The 15441-nt window shown below is 42.0% G+C and overlaps 4 protein-coding genes across 4 annotated transcripts; 3 read left to right on the forward strand and 1 right to left on the reverse strand.

The window, feature by feature from the left end:
- Nucleotides 1-633: 633 nt before the first annotated feature.
- Nucleotides 634-3566, forward strand: IL334_006618 (uncharacterized protein; the record flags this gene model as incomplete). Its single annotated transcript, XM_062938317.1, has 10 exons — nucleotides 634-1486; nucleotides 1563-1980; nucleotides 2045-2107; nucleotides 2172-2343; nucleotides 2441-2519; nucleotides 2581-2852; nucleotides 2999-3210; nucleotides 3278-3342; nucleotides 3405-3465; nucleotides 3524-3566. 10 exons carry the CDS (start codon nucleotides 634-636, stop codon nucleotides 3564-3566), a joined length of 2238 nt encoding a protein of 745 aa, XP_062794368.1.
- Nucleotides 3567-4527: 961 nt separating this feature from the next.
- IL334_006619 (uncharacterized protein) lies at nucleotides 4528-7202 on the forward strand (the record flags this gene model as incomplete). The annotated part of the gene is made up of 3 exons (XM_062938318.1): nucleotides 4528-5939; nucleotides 6046-6411; nucleotides 6491-7202. The coding sequence occupies 3 exons, from the start codon at nucleotides 4528-4530 to the stop codon at nucleotides 7200-7202; spliced, it is 2490 nt and encodes an 829-aa protein (XP_062794369.1).
- A 575-nt stretch (nucleotides 7203-7777) lies between these two features.
- IL334_006620 (uncharacterized protein) lies at nucleotides 7778-10007 on the forward strand (the record flags this gene model as incomplete). The annotated part of the gene is made up of 7 exons (XM_062938319.1): nucleotides 7778-7996; nucleotides 8113-8727; nucleotides 8847-9057; nucleotides 9153-9344; nucleotides 9450-9594; nucleotides 9725-9809; nucleotides 9897-10007. The coding sequence occupies 7 exons, from the start codon at nucleotides 7778-7780 to the stop codon at nucleotides 10005-10007; spliced, it is 1578 nt and encodes a 525-aa protein (XP_062794370.1).
- A 540-nt stretch (nucleotides 10008-10547) lies between these two features.
- On the reverse strand, nucleotides 10548-15350 carry IL334_006621 (uncharacterized protein; the record flags this gene model as incomplete). Its single annotated transcript, XM_062938320.1, has 5 exons — nucleotides 10548-11667; nucleotides 11773-12401; nucleotides 12454-13232; nucleotides 13281-14078; nucleotides 14132-15350. The coding sequence occupies 5 exons, from the start codon at nucleotides 15348-15350 to the stop codon at nucleotides 10548-10550; spliced, it is 4545 nt and encodes a 1514-aa protein (XP_062794371.1).
- Nucleotides 15351-15441: the final 91 nt, after the last annotated feature.

Here is a 15441-nt window from a genome sequence, read left to right on the forward strand (position 1 = left end):
ATGACATGACAATTCAGCCCTCAGACCTCAAACCTCGCAGCTGATTCCACCTCATCCCAAAGAAATGTCGCTTCGCAGTCGACAAGTAGAATTGAAGGTACTGATTCGTTTAAACTACCTGTGAAAATCTAAAACGAGAACATGCAAGGGGCGATACTCGTACACAAAGAGAGAGGTCTTTTGTCTTGGCATTACGGGAAATTCGGATTTCAAAAAAAAAGCATAAAAATTGAGAACGACTTCTTGTTTATCATCAATACACACATCTTCATTGCACAGCTTATATTCCATTGTTCATGCATGTACAAGCGTCTTTTCTTTCAAAACATCTGCATTTCACTCGAGTGTCCGTCGCATAAAAATACTCTGTACTCTGTGGATCGGCTTGTCGTCTAGCGTACGTGAATCGTATCAAACTACGAAGAAGCAAGGGGACATACGCCCGTTTTTGGTCAACGTAATTTGCCAAGAATCAAAATCGATCATACGTTCAATTCATTCATTCATTCATTCATTCGAAGATTTAGGCGGAACACTCATTAGATCATCACATGGGAAGGAATCAACAGTGATAATCAAAGTAATTGCAAGTCAATCATATGTCACATCTTGATGATAATCGTATAGATAATCATGTCTACATCTAATCATACATCACCAAAATCAACAACAGAGAACTTTCAAGTTTACCCGATACCATCGACAACGCAATCTAGACGACCATCATCCCACCCTATCGATACCACATCTTCCTTCACATCGACATCAACGTCATCAAAAATATCATCACGTCGTTCATCCTCATCAAACTCATCATCTTCCTCATCTTCATCGTCAATATCACGTATATCATTAGACGATCATCCTTCTGATAGTTTACTATTACATACACGTCGTAAACAATCATTATTCAGATCATCAAATCCCACTTCCACGTACACAAACGATCAAACATATAGAGAATCAATCGCGTCTACTTCAACAAGGTTATTTCAAACCCTAAGACCAAGAAGGAGATCTTCATTACCTTTTGTACATATCGCAAGACGTAAATCGACACAATTAGTATTAAGCCTAAGTGTAATCATACTCTCGTTATTGTTAATATCGGAAATCAAATCGCATAAAGTAAGAAGGGAATTATGGGAAAAGGAATATAGGTTGAATGAATGGGATATAAGAAATTCAGATAAGTATAATAGCAGAGAAACCAATTTGGCTTCTTTGAGAGAAGATTATGAATCAAATAGAAGATTAGAATTGTTCAATTCGAAGATTGATGGTAAGAAGAAAGATAAACGAGGAGGAGGAGGACAAAATGAAATTATATGGGGACCTAAAGATGAGGAATTATTGAAATTGGAAGTCACAGATATATGGCCTAGTTGGTGGGGAAATCCTGATATAGTTGGGAAAAGTCCTTTTGATCATTCTCCTATACCTTTACCGACAGGTCAAGAGAAAAGGAGATTTATGTTCTTGACCGGTAAGTCCAGAACCAGCCTTTCCTACTGGCCGTGATTTGTTTAGCGCTAAAACTGATGAGTGTATCTGTATACTAGATTACAACGACTATCTGGAAAGAATGAATACACACACATACGAAATCGTTGATGCAGCTCTACGACACCCTCATTTGATAGTGGATGTATGGGGACCTGGATGGGAAGGATACGATAGATCAATACCATTATCTGCTAATATCCGAAAAAGGTCACATAGGATATCACAATTGGAGAAGTCAAAAAAGGAATTCGATCTTGCTAAATCAAAGACCAAAGAAGACAAGGAGAAGGAAATTAAGCGATTAGCGAAGAGAGAATGGATATCTAGAAGGTTGGAAGTTACAAGATCACCTACAATAGACAATGGTATAGAAAATATAGAAGATGAAGAGGAAATATGGACGAAACCAAATTGGTCAGACCAAATTCCAGAAGAATGTAGTGATGTGAAATTTGATGTAGTATTCACTATCTCGTAAGTTATTTATCAAGTCACACCTCTGATGCGTTGACTGATTTTGAGTGACGTACGAATCTAGGAATATATACTCGGAAACAGACCCACATGTCGATGCTCTAGATTGCGATGCTCTCTTGATCCAGTGAGTCACCTATCTCGTCATCCTGCAAGTATGGATCTGTACTGATATCTAACATTCTTTCCAGACAACTAGGAGATTGCCACGAACTGAGATGTTCATACGAATGGTATCCTCATGCTAATAACATAACCGTCTCGAAATACGCTTTTGAGCTATTAGAGCTATTCGAACACGATAAAGTGAAAGCAAAATATCCAGATTGGCAGATGGGTATGTTTGGTCACAGTCCAGATACTGTAAGTGGAGCTTATAGCCATGAGAAGTAGAGTGGATGCTTCTTGGATGATTGGTCAGAGGTCAGACGAAAGACCGCTGACGTACAGCTTGAATTAGGGGAACGAATGGGATTTCTATCCTGTCAGATGGGCTGACAAGACTGCTCATGCTAAAGTGTTTGGATACGATGGTTCCTGTAAGTGATATCTTCGTCTCGTGTCGATGACAATCTGAGTGAGAACTCGCAATCGTTACAGTCTATCCGATCAGAACGACAGTGACGGATTACCTTCGATTGATAGAAGTTGAACCGAATCTCCCGGAACGAACAGTGATATCTCGACATCCGCATCCTGGATATTCAGTATCTGTACCTTCTTCAGCAAGAGATCAGCCTCTAGAAACGTATGAGCTTGAACATGAATATTATGAGACTCACTTGAAGCTGAGAGAGGATTTCGCCAAAGGGATGAGGGAAAGTAAGATCTGCATCTTTGATGCTAGTCTAGAAAGGAAAATGATCAGGAAGGTGAGTAACTTTTATTGTTCTCTGAATCGCGATTCGATATTCGTACATGCCGTATGGAAAGTTGAAACCTACACAATATCCCATAAACCACTCTTAACCGCTGCGTTACGATACAAGGCAATGAAGCTGACTCGGAGATCACATAGTACGCTCAAGCATTCTTATCTGGCTGTGTGGTAGCTTCGGATCTTCCCACGGAACACGAAGAAGCGTTGTCCAAATTTGTCATTCCGCTGAAATCCTCTTGGACTATAGAGAAGATCAATGAGGTTCTGAGGTATTACCTCGAGAGGGAAGATCTCTTACAGCAGATGGCTTTAGATGGATTGATTTGGGCGAGACAACACCTGACTACCACGTGAGTATAACATTTCTTCGACTATGTCAGGTGAACCCAGGACGATGAAACTGACGGAAATTTCTAGCAACAAGGTGACGCATTTACTACAAATGACAGATCATTATAGACATGGATCGAGAGGGTACGAATGTGAGTACTAGGAATCTCATGGTTCCCCTAGGGATCCCAACTGATCTTGTTTGTACACATAGTCCCCTATGGTTTCTCGATGAGATGTAGGTCGTATTGGAGCGGTGATGATTCTTATCGACCGTGAGTATGATGTGTTACCAGGACGATCTGATCTCACAGCTCACTTGTTGCTCTATAGACCATGGTGTCCTCAACAAGGGTATAGAGGCTTAGAGGAATAGAGATGTGCGGAAATCGAAAGGGGTGTCGGTAACACGGCTTCCGATCCTTCGATATAGGGTTCATTTCAAGCCAGACAGAAGGGAAGTAGGAAAAGGATTCTAGGACAACACATTGTGCTATATACTTTGCATAATCGCACATACCCCTGTATCACAATCTCGTACAACCACCTCCCGCTGTATTATTAGTGTTGTGGATCCATATACTTGTAGCTTAATAGGAAATCATGTATGACTCTCTCTTTCTCTCAGAGATGCTTTGTATCGACTACTCGCAGTAAATGCCACTTTCGGTAATTATAGGATTGTTTATCAGTTTATCATGATGAATGGTTCAAGTTCTCATTTCGAAAGAGGAAAGATATGTAAATTTCATTTTGACTCTGTCCTTCGTTATCTTATTTTGATCATTGATCGATCCTTACCTTTCACCAACTCTTAATTCCGACGACGTATGAGTAGGTGACACGGCTTGATACCCTTCTCCTTTATGTTTGTCGGATCCTTGGATATTTGGATATTGGCCACCCCTTGAACTTGAATTCCACGAACCGTCGTCATCTTATTTGTCCAATTGATCCCTTTTCATAGCAAGGGAAGAAAGGAAAAGGAAGATTCAGTCGTCATTCCTCGTCTGGAACAGACGAATCCTCTGTCCTTTGTCAATATCGAAAAACTCAAATTTCTCCATTACGAATGCGAATGGCGGCCATCGGGTTAACAATCAAAAGCGGCCAAGAATAGCAAAGATATCCATCACAATACAGGTTTTTTCCCAGGTCGTCGAGTCGAGATGGAATGATTTGAGATCACTCTGCCACCACTCTCATTCGACCACACCTTACTTGTAATTCCACGGCCACGAGTACAAGCTTGACATACTTGAGAACCATTTGTCCTTGATCGTGAAAGGAAGTCATATGTCTAAAGCTCATAAATGAGTCAACAGGATACACCTACAATGTCTTCCTGCACGAGCGAAAATAACGATGGCCAACACAAAGAGACACTTCTTGACGCATACCGACATGGCCATTATATACAACCGAAGAACGAATCGCTCATAGCTCAAGATCCAAGGAGGAGATCAATAGCTCATGATACCGATATCAATATCAATGATAATGATAATGATAGTGACCATAACATCGTTGATGACGCGATGTCATCTCCATTAGTTGATGATATGGTATCAACAGAATTACATCTGTCAGCATCACATTTACCTACTCCATCTATCACTTCAAGTTCAATCAATTCATCGATAGACACAGATATTGAAACTATTTCTGGCACTCCACAGATACCTGATTTTGGTAGGTCTGTTACTTCTGAAATCCCACAAACGTCCGATACAATGACAGATTATAATGTGAATATCATCACGGCTACAAACATTGGATCTGATAACGATCATGGTAATGCCATTGATACGAAACACAATCCAAATAATAATACAGATACAAATACCGTTACGAAACCGAATGCAAACGCGATTGATTCGTTGAACTCGCTTGATAAATTGCGTCAATTCAAAGCTGAAGTGGAAGCTTCGAGGAAACGTCAATCAAGCGCATCTTCTTCTTCTCGTGGTCCAGGACCTGGTCCCGGCTCTTGTCCTGGTTCTGGCCCTGGTATCGAAAATAGCAATAGTGTCGTCAACGGTATGGGAATAATGGAGATTGAACCTTGTCAATTAGCCAAAATGGCACAATCATTCATAACTTCACAACAAAAACCAATTCAACCTTCTCCTACCACGAACCAAAACCAAGGACAAACATCTACATCAGGAGCAGCGTCAAATGGGCATCATGTTGTTGAAGGTTACGATCAATATAACAGACTTGCTAGAGAACAAGAACTGAGAGAAAAACTTAAGTCTCGTACCATATCAAATTCAGGTACACCTACACCCACACCTACACCTGATGGATTCATGGATATCGATCATGATCATGCTTCTACTTCTACTTCAACTACGACTGGAATTAAGAGAGAAAGATCCCAGATTCATGATGATATCTCCTTGACTCATGAGCATCACAATATCGGTCGTGCCGATACCGAAAGTAATCGTACGAGAAATTCATCTGAACATGCTCGTGAACATGTGATTTATACTAAACCAGAGATTCTACCACCTCACCCAAATGATGAAAGATTCACGAGAAGAGATCTACAATCCACGAATTATAATCCTAGTCAAACGAATTTCGTTCCTTCGAGATATCAAAAGCAAACATACCCTCAAGAACAATCAGATCATTATGATATATCATCTCCAATGGAACCACAACATGATATTAGAGAATCAGGAGCTAGGTATAGAGGTTCTCCCGATACTAGGTATGAACGTAAAAGTCTAGCCAAGTGAGCTTGTCCATAATATCCTGACTTCACTCGACTTCTCTTTCCACTAGATTGGGCTTCAGGCCCACCATTTTGTGGTTCTTGCTGATATCGATGATGGACTTAGTCGTATATCTGGAGTAGGGCAAGTACGACGTCCTGCTCGATCGCCTTCTCCGCCCCGTCACTTATCAAGAGAATATCGAAGACCGATCTCACCTCCTCCTCCTCCACCACCTCAATCGAGCATAAGAGCACGAGAGTACGCTCGGCAACATAGTCCACCACATCATTATCCTGATCCAAGAACATCCGTCGGATCTGGCTATCCCGAATTGGACCCATACGATGTTTATGCAGCTGGAAGAGCACCACTCGCTAGACCTAGAGGTATCCCAGATCATTACGACAGATCTCGTTCGCCAGGTTATAGCAGACCCCCACCGCCACCGCCACCGCATTATCCGCCAAGGGGTTATGATAGGGATCCAAGGTATGCACCAAATGATCCGTAAGGTCATCTTCCTGACTATCTCTCTATATTTGGCTGATTGGGTCTTCCATCTGAATAGATATGACAGACTACCGCCACCCCCTCCTCCACCTGCATTTGGCGATTACAGAAGACAACCTATAGATGATCGACATGATCGACCTCCCCCAAATTCAAATGTCGATACTAACAACGTAAAGGAAACACTCGAAGCTCTAAAAGCTCAAATTTCCAAATTGGAGAAACTCGTTCCAACCAACATCCCACCGCCACCTCCACCACCACCTCTTGAACAGAGGGAATATGAGCCATACGATCCGTATGCGGCTTATGCAAGACAATATGACCAAAGACCAAGATCACCTCATCCAAGGGAAAGAGAAACGGAGTATGACAGTAGACCGCCCCCTCAAGGCCATCATCATCACCCTCATCATCATCAACATCATCCTCGAGGTGGACGTCATTCAACCTACACAACAAGAGACGACGCTGACCATAGAGGTGGCAGAGGAGGAAGAGGTGGAAGAGGCTATGCTGCTAGCGGTGGTCATGGTGGTCACGGTGGTCATGATAGTTACGATGATCATCAAGGTGATTTTGATACGGAGAGGGGTAGAGGCGGGAGAGGTGGTAGAGGCGGAAGAGGTCATGCTGCTAGAGGTGGTCATGGTCGTTACAGTGGTGTTGATAGTCACGACGATCAAGGAGCTGATTTCGATATAGAGAGCGGAAGAGGTGGCAGAGGACGAGGAAGAGGAGCTAGACGAGGAGGGAGAGGTGGCCGATAATCAACCAGCAAGCTCGTCATTGCCTTTATGAAGCTTCCTTGTGGAAGTCCAGAAGGTAAACTTGTAATGAGAATAACTAGCAGACATTCATTCATCAAATTCAAGAGTTTCAATAGCGGAACGGAACTCGAACGAAATAGGATTTGCTCTCAACTTTCGAAAATCAAAGTCAGTTTAAGCATTTGTAACTCCGCAATCACTCAACCTCCTTCCCGTCCAGCACATGGATTATGATCCATAATTTTGATAAAATGTATATATATATATATGATAACTGCATGTATCACGTCAAAAGCAAGATGATCAGTTTCGAACGGGATGTTGATCGATGAATGTCACACGACCACATGAAATGATAAAAAAATGTGGAGATGACCGCTGTTTCGTTTTGGTTCATTCAAAGCATATCCTGGGTCATTGATCATCATCATCATCATTCCCTTTCTTTGATATCACATTGTATAGACTGATCTCAGACAACTAACAACCCCTACTCGATCTACGGCAATTGGATCTCATCAATCATCATCTTTCAAGCAAGCGACACCAGGCGGTTTGAGAGGAGTTTCTGCACGATGAGAGCTCTAACTTCAACCCTTTTGATCTTATCTCTCCTCACACCTTCTTTGGCATCTATCAATCCTCAAAGACCTTTCGATGCCAATACCAGTCCCGAGCCAAGCTCATCGCTGGATGATGGGTCAGTGGACAGATATGATGATCAACAAGTATGGAGAATAGATTGGAGTGGAATGAACGATGTGAATAAGAGAGATATAATAGATGCGATTAATGTGAGTGGTAGTAATACATTTTCCCATTGTTTAAATGATACCGGACCATCTACTATCAAGTGATTCTTTCATGATTGGGCATTTCCTTCAATGTAATGCTGATTATGTGGTATTAGCTGCTGGATTTTGATATATGGCATACAACAAGATCAACGATTGATATTCGATTAAATCCATCTCAATTGAATGTATTACATTCTTTTATACCTTCATCACATTTCACTCCATTCATCAGCAACCTTCAAGGTCTCGTAGATCTTTCATCAGACTCACCCTACCTCGATCAGGAGGCAGAAGAGGAAGAAGAAGAAGATGAAGTATTGAATTCAAAGTCCAATATTACCGAAGATTTAAGAAAGAAGAAAAACAAAAGTAGAAAAGGTAAAAAACCAAAATCACCAAAAGAACATATTGATCAATATAATCTAACCACTATCGAAACTCCATTTCATGATAATTTCCATCCTTTGAAAGAAATGTATAAATTTGGTGATGTACTCATATCGACTTTTAACGGAACGAATGGGATTGAAGTTGAAGAAATTGATATTGGAACTACTTTTGAAGGTAAATCAATCAAAGGATGGACTGTTAAATCTCATGATCATAACAATACAAAAGCAATATCAAAAGCTCATAATCAGCCCGAATCTGGAAGAGAAAAGGTTGAAAATCGTTTAGATGATGTCGAATTAGAATTTGTCGTTCAGGCTGGACAACATGGAAGAGAGGTAAGTCTGCATATCATTCTATGATGACTTGTTTGAGCCTCGGAGTGGGAAACAAATGACAGAGAGGATAAGAACGCTGATACAAATCTATCGTATTCTATTCTATCCTACAATTCTAGTGGGTCGGACCTTCATCCGCCTTGTATTTCCTCCATCATCTGATACTAAGAGCGACCACCGAGCCGACTTCAGATGCTGCGATCCTTTTGAGATCAATTAGGTTTACTATAGTACCTCAAATCAACCCTGATGGTTATGCTTATAGTAGAGATAAGAGTAGGATGTGGCGAAAGAACAGACAAGAAGTAGGTGGTAAAGGAAAATGTTTAGGTACGTGTGGTGTCATTCCAGCCAATATCGTTGCCGAAGGCGCCCGCCCTGGAAAAGCAACGTCCAGAATGATTGATAGGATTTGTGCGTCATAGGCATTGACTTGAACTCCAACTGGGGATATAAATGGCGATCATCCAAATCTACTGCTTGCTCAGAAGGTTATGCAGGGAAAGAAGCTTTCGAAGCTTATGAGACTAAAGCAATGTCAGAATATTTGTCTGGCGCAGGTGAAAGAAGTAACAGAGTTAGGGCGTTTGTTGATATACATTCATATGGTCAATTATGTCAGTATTTTTTCGTTATTACCCTTTTCCTCTTTTCTTTCCGAGAACACTTGTCAATTAAGAATAGATGAGGTTGCTAATTTTCGATATTCTATACAACGATAGTCATGTTCCCATTCGCTCATTCTTGTGATGACTTCCCGCCCGACGCAGAAATGCTAATGGAAGCTGGACTCGGCGTAGCAAAAGCTATGAGAACAAAGCAAGGTGAAGGATATGAAGCTGGTCAAGCATGTGATTTGACTTATCGGTAAGTGTACATTAATCTTATTCTTAGATCCACCCTCGAACCTCCCCTCCCCTCCCAAGGAACGCATATCGGACGTCAAGCTGATTTTCGGTTACATTTCTGTTTTTGTTTTTGTTACATCTTCGTTCAGAGCACCCGGTGATGCTATCGATTATACATATGGTATAACCGATGTAAGATGGTCATATTCCGCCGAATTGAGAGATACAGGAACTGTAAGTCGATGTTTTGCCCAATAAAATCATCTTGATTACGCAGACGAGAAGAGAAGGAGCTGATCACCCTTTTTGCTGATGTCAAAGTACGGTTTCATGCTTCCTCCAAAATTGATCAGACCTACTGCAGACGAACTCACTGCCGGTTTGATGTATTTGGCTAAATTCATTTACGCTTTGGAGGTTAATCCACCTTAGGAGAGATGGTCAGTGGTTCTTGTTTTAGATAGAGATCGTTATCGGTGTTTAAGTGAGGTCGCGTGATCAAGTACGCAAAGTGAGTGTATATTAGTTTCCTGCCATAACTTGAGAATTCTGAAGTTCAAGTAATAGTAACACATACACGTCTCAGCAAAGAAGAAAAAGGGATCGAGAAATACGAAAGATCACTTGAAAAGAAGTTGTATGTAAGAAAGGTTTTTATCAGTGAATATGATCATGAAAGTATGTGTTTTTCGATAGTTTTAGGATGCAGCCTTACATACACGATAAGTTATAGCATATGCATGATTTCCTCGACAAATTAGGGTGGTCAGATAACATAAGGAGTATTCAAGAATGTCATTTAAGATGATTGAACACAAGAAGAAAAGCTCTTCGGCCATTACAAACAGTTACAACAAGGATTAGAACCCCATAGGACACGAAAGTCTCACAATAGCTACCATAGACACAGAGACCCCTCAAGACAATACTTTAACAAATAAAAAACCTATTTATCAGAATTATACTCTACCCTCATCCACCGTAGAGGTAAAAACCTAATCCAACAGCTATTATCAAGATTGATGTTCCTAAAAACGGAAGACGTTTCTCATCTTCATTACTACCGGATCTTGAAAGTCTTTCTCGAGGCGAGATCGTATCTGCATCATTACCATGGCCATTCGCACTCCCATTTCCATTGGTTTGATCATGATCATGATCTTTATCGTAGGCAATATGATCTTTCGATCTCATCCCACGACCACCTCCTCTTGTATTACTATTGTGGGTCGTGCATTTCATCGAAGTGGGTTTTATGAAAGACCAGATTTGGTTCAATTCACCTTTAGCTTGATATATGAACCAGAAGAAAATTCTTAAAAAGGCACCTATTGTTTGTGCCACAGAATTGATTAATCGATCTCTTACTTCACCAATCTGATAAAACTGTAATGTTGCCAAAGTGGAATTCTTCAATTGTAAATTTAACTGATCTAATTGATATTGTTTAGATTGATTTTTCTCCAAGAATTCTCGGAGGAATTTTCGCACTAATTCTTTTTGTTTTATCATTGATTCAATTTCGTAAATCATGTGATTCAATTCGATCCTCGTATTCTCTTTTTCTTTGCCCATATCTTCTAACCTTTCCTTACCGAATGAAATCACCATTTCGGCTTGTTTGATCGGATCAACCCTGTTGCTTCCTGTCGGATCAAGATACGTCCTCCGGGGTCGATGTCTCATGGATCCGGTCAAATGTGAGAGACTGATTGGTGCCAAAGAAGCGTTCAATGATCCTTTTCGACGTGGTACGGAACTGGACATTGATTGAGTCCTTGCCTTTCGACTGACAGTAGGATTATTCCTTGGTCTTCGAGGGATATCAGATCCGCTCTCATTACTTCCAAATGATTTAAGAGGTGGTAAAGTGTCTCGATGTTCATCATCTTCATTTTGTTTAACACGTCCTAGATCGCCGTATGTAGCTCGTAGAGGATCGACCGAGGACCAATCGATGTCAATCTCAGCAGATATAGAAGCTTCGTCACGAACGAAATCGATTTGATATAAGTATTGGCGCATCGTATCGTCTACTGTCATTATGTTGGAGGTGACAACCTCCAATTTTCGACGTGCGGCAGCCAGATGCCTAGTGAAGTCATCAGATTTATCAGCACAAATTTCGTTGAATGTCATACAATCCGGAGTTAAGAAATACGGATGAGTCACCACAGGAACAATTCCTGCAACTCACTCGACACGCTCAGCATATATTTCCTTTTCCAGCTTATTGATCCTATCTCTTGCTTCAATTTCGAGTTGAGTTTTTCTACTGACTGCAGCTTGTCGTTCTCTAAAGGCTTTTTCTCGGATCAAAGCTGCTTCCAAAGCAAGAAGTTCAGTCTCGCGTTCATCTTGTCTATCCTTTACCAAGCTAGCGTCCGATCTTCTATAAAGTTTGGAAGAATCATCAAGTGATGATGAAAAGACTTTTTGACCTTTCAAAAACAATCTACGTAAATGGAACTCTCTTGTAGTTTCTTCATCTGTATATGACTCAGCACCTGGAGTAGGTGCATGTCTTTTGAAAAAACCCGGTTCACGTGTACGTGAAGCAGACGAGTTCATCGTTGTCCTACTGGGCTTATTTGACATGGGGGTCTGATGTAGCATATTGGTCATATGTGCTGGTGCAGTATCTGACCTAGTGTGATTTCGGAATCGTTCAATGTGCTGAGATTCGCCCTCGTCGCAAGCTGCCGGAGGTGGATTTCGTTGCTTCTTGGCAGCATGAGATATCTTCTCGAAGGGTTGTTTGAGGGCATGAGATATGGCCGTGGGTCCGACTGCACTCAAGCTTTGATGGGTCCGATGAGTTAGATGCTATATCACCTGGTCAGTATACCAGCATTACACATGAAAAGGATTGACTCACTCGATGTCTAGGAAGATTTGATCCTCTCCCTGTTTCGATGCTTGTTGATCTTGATAGAGCGTTGTTTTCACCAAGGACACCTTCGACTTCAAGGAGAGAAGTGTTGCTGGCAGTCTTTACACCCATCGTGTGAAGATGTGATTTCTTATTACTGTCCGCTATTGAACTGTTATCATCTTTGTTGCTTCTGGATACTTGCGAGTTGTCAGGAGGTCGCTCATCTTCCGTCAAAACCTCCACATCGGGATGTGATTTCCTAGGAGCAATGAAATAGTTGACTTGTCCTTTCGTAGCTTGATAAGCGGCAAAATCTTCAACAGTATAGCTCCATCCTTTCTCATAATGACTGACTTTGCCTTTCCTGGGTGAAGAGTCATTTGCTCTGCCTAAAGAACCCAAAGAGGCAGGTCGATGAGTTTCTGCAGATTGCCTAAAACCATACTTGGTGGAGGATCCTATACTCATTGGGCTACTTTGGATATTTCCACCAAGGTGGTTCGTTCTAGTTTGTGTTTGAGGAGATGCAAGATTTGTGATATTCGACTTATCACTTTTAACGTCTCCAAGACTTTGTTCCTGCTCCCATCGTGAACGTGCTTCATTCTGTTCTTCAGTTTTGATCTTCCACCTCACGATAGCTAGAGGGTTCAATTTTGGAGGAGACTCGATGCCGTCATATACATGCTGATAAAGAGCACGAAGATGAGCTCCAGTTTGATAGGCTCTACGTTCGGCTTTAGGATGGGCAGCCACTTGGGTTAAAGCGCGAAAGCGGCGTTCTAGGTCATCGGGTGAGCTGTGGACATTGGGGCAGATGGGATACGTACCTTGAGCAAGTTCTTCGTCTCTCCTTTCCTGTTCCAGCCTTCTTCTCTCGACATCCTTCTCATATTTCTCTTTCTCGCGAGCCTTTTCTTCTTCCTTTTGTCTGTCCGACTTATGATCCCTATGGAGCAAGTGATGTTCATGATGCTGCTGCGAAACTTGATCGATGGACTTCTTCTTCTTCATGGAAAACAAACTACTCAGACGGTTCTTCTTGTCCTTGTTCTCCTTCACTTCTTTACTAGATTTACTAGATTGAGTTGGAACTCGAGTCGGTTCCAAATCGTTTTCCGTGATCGCTGGAAGTCCATCACTGGCAGCTTCCAGATCTTCTTCTTCTTCAGGTGCACCTTCTTCGACGTGAGGAACTGGTAAGTGATGAGTGAAAGGAACATGACCTCCCTGACCATCCGGTGTCAATCCACCTTTTGAGCTAGCTCTTCTTCTACGTAGAGCTTCCAAGTCAGGAGAGCCATGACTTTCCAAGCTTTGCCTATGACGAGGTGTTGAACCCCAAGTGGAGTGAACAGGAGGGTGAATACTACTAGCTACAGACATTGTTCTTTCCCTTGCGTGATTTTCCGAAGAAGTTAAAGCGGGAGGAGCAGATACGAGATAGGGAGAAGTATGCTTGGGAATTGTCATATCTGGTGAGCCAGGTCGGGAGGCCGGTGGAGAGAAAAAGACGGAGTTGGACCATTCGTTCATATTAGTTGGACGACTTGCGGGCATATGAGGGGAATTCAATAAACGTAAAGCGGAGGAAACGTCGGAATCGCTCAGCAGGTCTCGAAGTTGTTCTACCGTGATCATAAATCAGCATTTCTCATCGATAACTTGTGGCAGACTTTACCAGGACTGAGGGCCATATCTTGTATTCCTCCTATACCCAGTCCAAGACTCGCCGCTAGATTATCTGGTTGTTTATTGACTTCTTTCTCCTTCCCTTTCGGTCGATGACTTGCTTCACCTTCACTGCCCCTCTCTTCTAGCATATTGAGACTTGATCCCCTGGTCAGAGAGTTCTTGCTAGGTCCTGGTACGGTTGATTCGATGAGAGGAGACGATTTGTTCGTTGTAAGACGAGATTTAGGTGAGGAACCGTTCTGCAAGTTGAAATAGGAGTCCGATTTAGATGTTGTCATGATCGAAGAGCTTTTGGGTGGTGAGACATTGGACCGATAAGAAAGCATCCTAGAAGGGGGACCGGGTTCTTTCGACTTCCTCTTCTTTGGTCTACTCGGGTCCTCTTTTCTCCTTCTGTTATCTCGACTCGTACCACTCGCATCGGAACTCTGTCTTTCTCTACCAGCGGCAAGTAGTAGACTCTTCGCTCTAGGTCGACTGGGTCCAGCAATAGCGTTTTGAGAGGAAGGCTCTAAACTTTCTGACAAAGATGGCGTAACTATATCTCCTTCTTTGTTCGAGTCATCAGACATGTCTTCTTCGCTACTTGTCTCAAATCCACCTGTCACTCTTGAAGCTTTTTTACCGTTAGCAAGGAGAGATTCTGATCGATGACGTGAAGTAGAGGGTAGGGTTTCTGACCAAACTCGTCTGTCTTGAGAAGAACGATTTCTAGGCATTTCAGGCCGTAGTGATGTGGGTGAGCTTGTGAGGGATGTAGGATTGGAAGAAGGGTTATTGATGGAGGTATAAGATGATCCGGTAGTCAGTAAAGGAGCTAATTTGGGCGGAGATGGGATAGTTGAGTTGTGTAATGTGGAAGGATGTATTGGCTGATAAGATTTGTTGGTATTATTGTTATGACCATTTTGTTCTTGTGATGGTCTCATAGATGATTTGGAAGATGGTGAAGAAGGAGAAAGACCAGATCCGATGAGTGTTTGATCTTGATCTTCGAGATTGAAGTGCACCGAAGAGTTTTTCGATGATACAGGATCTGAATGAGGTCTACGAACTATCGAAATGGATGTAGATGGTGGTGATCGGCTAAAACCGTTGATACTATTTACCGAGTTGTTGTTGTTGTGATTGTTGTTGTTGTTGTTGCTGCCGTTCAAAGAGAGAAGAGGAGGAGGGGGAGGCGCTCTTTTGAAAGTGGATGCCATGGTGGACGATCTCGTATCCGTGTTTGACATTGCCGTGTTTGGATTGGTTGTGTTAGGCTTCGATTCGTCATCTAGGACCGTGGTGGATATG

The sequence above is a fragment of the Kwoniella shivajii genome, chromosome 9 (assembly GCF_035658355.1).
Source record: "Kwoniella shivajii chromosome 9, complete sequence".
In the NCBI taxonomy this organism is placed as follows: domain Eukaryota; kingdom Fungi; phylum Basidiomycota; class Tremellomycetes; order Tremellales; family Cryptococcaceae; genus Kwoniella; species Kwoniella shivajii.